Below are 9,495 nucleotides of genomic sequence, written 5' to 3'. Positions count from 1 at the left end.
TATTTTTTGACTAAAGATTTATGATGCCCTTTATAGCCTTAAAACATCTGCAACATTTCAAAGCATTCTGGTTAGCAGATTAAAAATAAATTTCAAAATGTTGTTTTATAATTTTGATTTTTTTTCCAAAAATCTGGACGTTTCGGGTGAAAAGTCGATTCAGAGTTGTAAACTACATGTGTAGGACTATGTTATTTTATACAATTGAAAACCCATTTACTATGTACAATTTTGAAGTGACGTCATCGCATTAGTGGTGGGGATGACTAGACAAATTTTGGTTAGCGTTTTACCATCTACATGATATTTTTAATATAGCTACAAAATTTCACAACAATCGGTCGAGTACTTTCGGAGATTATCTGTCTAATAAAAATCCGGGACGGCAGACGGACAGACGGACAGACGGACAGACAGACGGAAATGGGAGACCCATAGACACGCAGGGAGAAAAAGCAAACAAAATTATTAACACCCCTTGTTTTCTGTCGGGGACTAAAAACAGATGTTTATTTTTAACAGTTTTGGCCATGTATTTTCACTTTTGTGCCACTGTGCCACGTTTGAAAAACCACTTCGGGATTTTCTCGGCCACAACAGTTTTGAAAGGAGGTTTGACTGCATTCTTCACACAAGCAGCTCTGGCATCAAAGATTTCCTTAATTTTGGGCCTCGCATGCTTCAGGTTAAAGAGTTTTTGCGCATCTTTGTAGAGACTTTCTGCTGTCACTTCTGTACCTTCGACATCATGCGAAAGTTTCTCCTTCAGTACCTTCACCAAATTCTCGTGTCTGGTCAAAATTTCCGTCAAATTGTTCACCACAGCCTGGTTAGCTCTGTCCCCAAGACTTTTCTCTCTAAAATAATGAAATCAAAACGTGTTCTCTTTTACAAAAAACAGTTCTCTACCTTTGAAGCGACAAGTAAAGGTATTCTTGGAAACTGTCGTACGACGACGTTATAGCGTTGTTTTGAAGAAAACACGCAAACTTCGCAGTACACTCGCTTATGTAATCCAGTTCTTGCTGAAGTTCGCCTTTTTCCCGTTTTATTGTGTCGATGCACTCTTGAAGTTTTTGGAGCTGCTTCGTTTCGCTCTCAATATCGGACACAACATCTTCGCTGAATACTGACTTCTCAACTAGCTTTGTATCGTAGAAAGTGATCATGTGTAACTTGTAGGAGCAGCCGCAGTGCTTGCAGGAAGGCGCAGATCGGAATGTATACATCTTGCTGCAAGTCGCAAGAAGCCAATGGCCTACGACGTCATACGTGACTGCACTCAGGAAACACTTTTCGTGGCATCTCGTTTTGTAGGCACTCTTCGCGATCTGACCCACCTAAAAATCGTTTCACTTTTAGTGTAAAAATTTTCCAGAAGAGATTAGTGGTTACCTCTATTTTGTCAACACACTTGGACCCTGTGCAAACCATAGCAGAATTCTCGAGTTTTACAATTTCTATATCGACTACAGGTTTATACAAATTTTGTTTAAGCTCTTCAATTGTTTGGTTCGCTCTAGCCGATTCCTGTTCTTTCGTGTTTAGAATGGTGATGTTTTCCTGCATCAACTGACAAATATCGAACAGCGGTTTCGACAATTTCAGAATAAGTTCTTTAGTTTCGTTGATGCTTATAGTCCGTTTCACATTGTGGGCCGGCAAATTCTGGACATATCTGATAAATCTGAAACGTCAAACCTCTGGTAGATAGTTATTTAATTTAGATCAAAAACTGGTTGTTATATTTATATTATTATCTAGTTACCTCACAATTTCCTCGCAGGAAATTTGCCAGCTCGTCACGCAGCTTTCCAGGGTCCGTGAAAAGAGCTCGATCTTAAAATTCAAAGCCAGCAAGTGCTTAAAGCACTCGTTGTCCAAGCAGAAGACGTTGTTTTTTTCCAACGGGATGTTCACAAACGGCGGTTTAGACGCCAGTTCTGCCTTCATCTCCTTCAGCAGAGCAAAAGTGCTTCCGGGCGTATAGTCGCTGCCTTTGGTATTAGTGAACAAAAAAATCAAGTTGTCGCACGCGCTCTTGTGCAACTGCGACAAAATCCTCCTCACGCAGTAGCTAAAATGCACCGTATTCCTATCGTTCAAAGGTTTCATCACCAGACAAATCGCGTTAATCTTGTCCAGCTGCGATAAATACGACAAAATTGCTTCGCAGTGTTTGTCGTCTTTGTCAGGACCCGCCGTGTCTCCGAGTCCTGGTGTATCGATGAAGCGCAGAAGCAAGTTTTCGCCTTCCAAAGGAAACATATAGTTTTTGACGCACTGCGTGGCAGAGGAACCTACGTCTTGGGTTTCGTTCTCGTCGAAGCCGACGGTCAGGTTTTGGCCTTCCATGGAGTTCGTGCCGTAGACGGTGCAGCGGGTGGGGATGAGCACGAGAGGAGTTGTTAATTTTCTTGCCTTCTCGAAGTCGTCGGTGCGAATGTAGTTGGCGAAGGAGTTGACGAAAGTTGATTTTCCGACGCCAGTTTCGCCCATCAGCAGTATGTTGACTGTGTTGGGCGTATCCTCGACAGCAGCGAGATTAAACATTTTGAATTGCAGAGGACACACGGTTTAACCTGAAAAACAACAGACAACTACTACGCAAGTTGGAAAAAACGAATCGACTTGTTTTATCTTTTGATAAAATATTTATTTGAATATCGATAGTTTTACGTTAGGTAAAGATGAGTATCTCAAGTGATCTCAAGTTTGTTCGACAGAAGAAAACGAATGAAGCTAGTCTAGACGAATTGATATTTGGAGAGGAATGAGCAAGGTGAAGAAGACATTGCTAATTTCTGCGGAGTATTTTGCTCCTGTGTATGTAGAACAAGTTTACAGAAAATTTGTATGTGGTTTTGAGGCGTCTTCTCAAGTTAACAATGTCGGTTTAAATATTTGCCATCGTCGTGTACTCCTGGCTCCGATGGTGTAGATTTTAATCTCTGAAGGAAGTAGTTTTCCCGGAAGTGCGAAAAACAAATTTCATTAGTTTTATTTTTCAAGTCAGAACGGCGTATTAAATTAATAAAATTGACAAGTCTAGGGGTGTCTACAACTCATTCGGAAACTGTATTACTCGTATTAAAAACATATTTAGCATTCTTTTGCCAAGAACAAATTCTGCAAAAAATAATCTCTTGCGAAGAATAATGGCAGCCGCTAATCAGTAAATACACAAATGATAGTCAGGATTTTCACTCTTCAAATTCAAAGTTTAAGAGGTTACTTGTTCATGTATAAGTACCTATATACGCAAATGGGTTTTCCCGTTAGAAAAACAACTGGATAGCTGACGAATTCTCCTTGGGCAATTTTATCTTAAGATAACGACTACGCACATTCCTCAAATGTTCTATGAACCTTCAATATTCCTTCAAAATGTCATCGACCACCCGAAAGAAAAGTTTTATTCCAAAAAGTGTAAAAAAAAATGTACCTACCACCCAACGCGGCGCCTCAAATCGGAAAGATGCCCATGGTGAGCTAAAACCATCAAAGAACAAACCTAACGCTGGAAACAAAGTTTCTAAAACGACCCACGGCGCGACGTCTAATACCGTTGAAGAAAAAAAGAAAGGGACTGCGAATGAAGGCAGTAAGAGTGATTCGGTAAGTTGTTTTTTTAACCCCGACGAAAAAAAGTGTGTTTATAACTTTGACCGCTTTGTCTCTCTCCATGTGTGTATCTGTAGGCTGGCAAACGCTTGAACCGATCCCAATGCGGCTTTTTTTCGTTGAACCCTTATTTAATTCGGATGGTTCTTACATTATTTGCATCAAAGACACTTAATTATTTAGGAGAGATTTAGTGACTGCATCCCCCATCTTTACACGGAAGATGACTCCAACACCATTAACATCCTTCTGCTTGGCGAAACTGGCGTAGGCAAATCCACATTCATCAACTCCTTCGCCAACTACGTGAACAGCAAAACCTTCGACGAGGCCAAAAATAAGAAAATCGTTGTCGTTATACCAACACAAGTCACAGTCTACGACGCAAATGGAAAAATGAAAACCATAACAGTGGGCAAAGATGACAACGAAGAACAACAAGTGGGCTCGTCGGCCACCCAGTCGGTTAAAACGTACGTATTCCCAGCGGACCACAGACACATCCGCCTGATCGACACTCCGGGGCTTGGGGACACCGAGGGTGTGGAAAAAGACGATCAACACTGCGAAGAAATTTTAGCTTATCTGGATCAACTAAATCATATAAACGCCATCTGTTTATTAATGAAACCTTCGAACGAAAGGAACACGATATTTTTTCAATATTGCGTCCAACGGATCTTGTCGCAGTTTCACAAGAGCGCTTGCAAGAACGTGGTTTTTCTGTTCACGAATACCAAAGGCAGTGATTATACTCCAGGTTCCACGCTGCCCATTTTGTTAGACTTGACGACAAAAATCACGGAGAATATTTCCATATCGAAGACGAACTATTTTTGTCTCGACAACGATCCTTTTAAACAATTGCTGGCGTTAGGGCACAAGGTAGCTTTGTCGATGGCGACGATGAAAAGCTGTCGGACCAGCTGGAAATTTTCTTCCCAAGAAATTCGGAGGTATGCATCTTAATAATAATTTATTCATACTTAATGAGAACTACTCGATTAAATTAATAAAAAGTTTACCTTCTGAGCGTAAGCTATTTCTATGTTTGCTCGACGTTTCACGATCCCTAGAGTACGAAAAAATAGGTCTCCGTTTTCCCGTTTCTGTCTGTTTGTCTGCTACTGTGTATTCGGAACATCGTGTAGACGAAAATGCGCTAACTAAAATCCGTGTTCAGTTTTTACCCTAGATATCCAGATTTTTGGGAAAAAAAATCAAAACTCTTTAACATTTTGTAGTCTAACTTTGAAAACGCAAAACCGAATGCTCCGAAATCTTACAAGCGTTTTAAGGTTATCGTAAGCATGGTAGATTTTTAATCAAAATTTATTCGTTTATCCCCTTTGAAAAAATTTCTGACGTCATCTAATGAAATATGCAAAATATAACTCTATAATTGTCGTTTATCAATGCACTCATAGATTTTAGAACTTCTTATACAAGGTGGCCCAAAAAAATTAACAATTCAGAAAATTTATTGTACTAGTTAAAATCAAGGAGGACTCTCTCCACTTTTCCGAAAATTTGTAAATATAGTATAATTATTGTTAGTATTACACTGAATTTATCTTATCGAAAAATTTAAAAATTTAAAAGGAAAACTCGAAGTTACACACTGTACATTTGAAGAAAAAGAAACATTAGGAGATTGAAAAGTTGCAAATCGAAAAATTGAAGCAACGAAATATTGAAAAAAATGAAACTGAAAAAATAAAAAATTGTAAAAATAAAAATTAATAAAAAACCAAAATGAAAAACTGCAGATCGAAAAATTGAAGAAATGAAAAATTAAAGAATCGAAAAATTGAAAAATGAAAAATTAAAAACTCGAGAAACTGTAAATCGAAAAACTGTAGAAACAAAAAAAATGCAAAATAAAAAGAATTGAACAATTCAAGGCAAAAAAGTTGCGGGGTGTTATTTACGATTTAGATGAGGTTATGAGAAAACAAAAATTGCAAACAATTTTTATAATTTTTCAAAGAAGCAGGCTTTGTTGGAATGTACTCCGGGGGCGAAGGAAGTTCTGTTGTTCCACAGAACCATTTTTTTTAAGTTCACCTCATTTTCACCAGATTGTATTTATACAAATCTGATTTATAAACCTGATAACTTTTCCAAATTATCCACATTAGCTCTTCCGAAGGCCAAGTTTTATTTTTATAAAATTCATCTATCAGATCTATCCTGGTCGCTGTTTTAAATGACACACTAGTCGCATTTTTATGACTGAGTTATCTCTGTAATAATAAAAAAATCGTCTCTGGCTTAATTTTTTAGATTCGTGGATCACGTTACAGCACTGGAGCCTCATGATGTAAGGCACACCGTCAGCATTAACAAAACGAGGAATTTGGTTCTTGAATTATCGAAACCGTTGTCGGACATTTTTCAGCTCTTACAACAAAAGATCATGGATCTCCAAAAAAAGGAGGAAGAATCGAAGAAAGCAGACTTAAACATCAATGAACTGAAGAAAAAACTTTATAAATCGACCGTCGACTGGGAAACAATTCGTCTCAAACATCCAGTTTTGGTTTGTACAAATTCGAGTTGTCCAAAGCTCGAAAAGGTAAGAAAAATCTCTGTTGGCTACATCTTCTGACTCTATCTACAACTAACACATTTTCCAGGTCGAAAACAAGACAAAGTTTTGTCATCAAACGAAATGTCTGGATCGGTGTTGGATAGGAAAAATTAACCATGAAAAAGTGGGCCACTGGAGTCTCAGGTTTTGCAACCAAATCGGTTTCTTTAATTTCATTTGTAAACACTGCCAATGTTCTGGTTCGAAGCACGTGAATGTCTACTACGAAACTAAAATTGTGGAAAAGCAGGTCGTAGACGAAAGTGTGCAGACGACTATCAAGAGCGAAAAAGAACAGCGCGAAGAGCTAAACGAACTCATCAAGAGCTTGGTGCAGGAAAAGGAAGAACTCATCAAGGAGGAGCAGTTCATCAGCGAGTGTGCTGCGAAGTTTGCGCATTTTTTAGAAAACAATGTCATCACGACTGCATACGATATTTACAGGGAGTACCTCAACTTATCACTTGAAAGGTACTTACGTTCCTACCGTCTGTCTTTTGTCTTATTTTCGCTATGTCGCCGAAAGTTCACTCTAAATTACTTCCGTTCAATTTTTTTTTTAAACTATTAATTAATCATCTTTTCAGAGAGAGGAGTTTTGGAAGCGAAGCTAATTCCAAAGTCGTTACCAATCTACAGAGCGCTTTAGAAAAGCACGATGAATTGATAAAGTTTCTTAAGGAGAATAAGAAACTTCAAGACGGAGAAGAGATCACTGCTAAAAGCATAGAAGATGACACTGAAAAACTTTTTAAGCTGGAGCGTATGGGGCCCAAGATTCAAGAAATTGTCGATGCAAGAACAGAGTGTGTTCAGAATGGAATTAAAGCAAACTTCAAGTCTGTTATCACTAAAAAAATTCCGCCCTGGTTTTTCAATAAAGCCTTGGAAGCGGTATCTTATATTCAGAACAAAGCTTCGGAATTATCGAAGTTTGATACGCAAGCATTTCCACGACTGGAGAATGGAGGATCTACGATCTATCCCGACTACCATTAATGTCTTCCCCGCTGTTCTTGTGCAATTGTTATGTTGTTAACACTTATTATATGCATTGTTTTCAAAATAGTTTCGTTTCCGTTTGTGGTTTTATATGAACAAAAAACAAAGCCATGTCAAAGCTAGTTTTAATGAAACTAATCCAGCTACACTTGAAACTACAACAATTTATTTTCACGTGTTAATTTTTGTACCCCCAACCAATTCTACTGATTACTACATAATATGTAAATGTTTCAATTTATTCGGAAGCACGTCCGAAAAACCACTTCGGGATTTTCTCCGACACGATAGTTTTGAAATGAGCTTTGACTCCTTTCTTCGCACAGGCAGCTCTAGCATCAAAAATCTCCTTAACTTTGGGTCCCGCGTGCTTCAAGTTGAACAGACTTTCCGCATCTCTGTAGATGCTTTCTTCCGTCACTTCTCTCCCATCGACAAGCGAACGTTTCTCCTTCAATATCGCCAGCAAATTGTCGTGTTTGGTCAAAATCTCAGTCAAACTCGCCACGACGTCCAGATTAGCTTTGTCCCCAAGACTTTTCTGCCTGAAACAAATTTAAATAAGTGTTTTTTTACAAAACTTTTCTCTACCTTTGCAGCGACAAGTAAACGTATTCCTTGAAGTTGTCGTACGACGACGTTATAGCGTTATTTTGAAGAAAGTAGGCAAATTTCGCCGCACACTGGCTTATGTAGTCCAGTTCTCTCTCGAGTTCGCGTTTTTCCACTTTTACTGCCTCGACAAGCGCCAGAATTTTTTGGCGCTGCCTTTCTTCATTGTGAAGTTCGGATTCGACTTCTTCATCGATCATTTGCTTCTCCACGACCCTCGTGTCGTAGAAAATCGTCATGTGGTCCTTGTAGGAGCATCCGCAGTGCTTGCAAGAAATCGGAATTTTGAATTTGGACATCTCGCTGCAAGTTACAAGACTCCAGTGGCCTATGACGTCGTACGTGACGACACCCAGAAGGCACCTCTCGTGGCATCTCGTTTTGTAGACGATCTTGATGCTCCGACCCACCTAAAATCGTTCCACTGTAAAAATTCTATTGTTCGAATCGATGTTTGATCACCTTTATTGTGTCAACACAGCTAAAGTTTGTGCACACCGTAGCAGGATACTCGAGGGTTATAATCTTCAAATCGACTCCCGGTTTATACAAATGTCGTTTAAGCTCATCGATCGTCTGGTTCGCTCTAGCCGATTCTTCTTCTTTCGTTTTTAAAGTGATGATGTTTTCCTGCAACAGCTGACAGATGTCGGATAGCGGCTTCGACAGTTTCAGAATAAATTCTCTAGTTTCGTTGACGCTTATGGTTTGTTTCACGTTGTGGGCAGGCAAATTCTTGACGTAGATGATAAATCTGAAACGTAACGTTTTTATTTACGTTGGTACCGATTAGCTAATTACCTTAAAATCTCCTCGCAGGAAATCTGCCAGCTCGTCTTGCAGCTTTCCAGCGTGCGTGCATTGACCTCCACGCCATAATCCAAAGCCAGCAAGTACTTAAAGCTCTCGTTGTCCAGGCAGAAAACGTTAGTGTTGTTAATCGGGATTTTCACAAACGGCGGTTCAGTCGCTATTTCCTCTACCAGACTCTTCAATATAGTAAACGTCGCCCCAGGCCTGTAGTCGCTCCCCTTGGTATTAGTAAACAGAAAAACGACATTATCGCACGCACTCTTATGCAACTGCGACAAAAGCCTCCTCACGCAGTAGCTAAAAAGCACCGTGTTTCGATCATTCGTGGGCTTCATCAGTAAACAAATCGCGTTAATCTTGTTCAGCTGCGACAAGTACGACAAAATTCCTTCGCAGTTTTGGTCGTCCTTGTCAGGACCCGCCGTGTCCCCGATCCCTGGCGTGTCGATGAAGCGCAGGAGCAAGTTTTCGCCCTCTAGAGGAAACAAGTAGGTTTTGACGCCCTGCGTGGCCGAGGAACCCACATCCTGCTTTTCGTTCTTGTCGGAACCTATGGTCAGGCTGCGGTCCTCCATGGAGCTGGCGTCGTAGACGGTGATCCGGGTGGGGATGAGCATGAGGGTTTTCATTTTTTTGGCCTCCTCGAAGTTGCTGGTGCGGATGTAGTTGGCGAACGAGTTGATGAACGTTGATTTTCCGACGCCGGTTTCGCCCATCAACAGGATGTTGATCGTGTTGGGCGAATCCTCGATTTCGGAGTTGTCGAACATTTTGGGTTAGAAAGACGCGTTTGAACTGACTACAACGGACAAATAATGCGCTCTTAGAGGGGAAAAGCGAATCGAAGGTGT

The 9,495-nt window shown here is 40.0% G+C and overlaps 3 protein-coding genes across 3 annotated transcripts; 1 reads left to right on the top strand and 2 right to left on the bottom strand.

Moving 5' to 3' along the window:
• Positions 1-465: 465 nt before the first annotated feature.
• Positions 466-2,606, bottom strand: LOC135137024 (uncharacterized). The gene is made up of 4 exons (XM_064066563.1): positions 1,769-2,606; positions 1,396-1,687; positions 910-1,340; positions 466-857 (listed from the first exon to the last, which is right to left on the bottom strand). The coding sequence occupies exons 1-4, from the start codon at positions 2,551-2,553 to the stop codon at positions 539-541; spliced, it is 1,827 nt and encodes a 608-aa protein (XP_063922633.1). The 5' UTR covers positions 2,554-2,606; the 3' UTR covers positions 466-538.
• A 781-nt stretch (positions 2,607-3,387) lies between these two features.
• LOC135137052 (uncharacterized) lies at positions 3,388-7,283 on the top strand. The gene is made up of 5 exons (XM_064066590.1): positions 3,388-3,618; positions 3,808-4,580; positions 5,911-6,202; positions 6,264-6,688; positions 6,805-7,283. The coding sequence occupies exons 1-5, from the start codon at positions 3,388-3,390 to the stop codon at positions 7,214-7,216; spliced, it is 2,133 nt and encodes a 710-aa protein (XP_063922660.1). The 3' UTR covers positions 7,217-7,283.
• A 45-nt stretch (positions 7,284-7,328) lies between these two features.
• Positions 7,329-9,479, bottom strand: LOC135137166 (uncharacterized). The gene is made up of 4 exons (XM_064066758.1): positions 8,633-9,479; positions 8,294-8,585; positions 7,811-8,241; positions 7,329-7,764 (listed from the first exon to the last, which is right to left on the bottom strand). The coding sequence occupies exons 1-4, from the start codon at positions 9,412-9,414 to the stop codon at positions 7,458-7,460; spliced, it is 1,812 nt and encodes a 603-aa protein (XP_063922828.1). The 5' UTR covers positions 9,415-9,479; the 3' UTR covers positions 7,329-7,457.
• Positions 9,480-9,495: the final 16 nt, after the last annotated feature.

This window comes from Zophobas morio, unplaced genomic scaffold (genome assembly GCF_036711695.1).
Source record: "Zophobas morio isolate AGI-343-1 ecotype UQ-CSIRO unplaced genomic scaffold, CSIRO_AGI_Zmor_V1 ptg000028l, whole genome shotgun sequence".
NCBI lineage: Eukaryota > Metazoa > Arthropoda > Insecta > Coleoptera > Tenebrionidae > Zophobas > Zophobas morio.
This window is presented reverse-complemented; position numbering and strand designations above follow the sequence as displayed.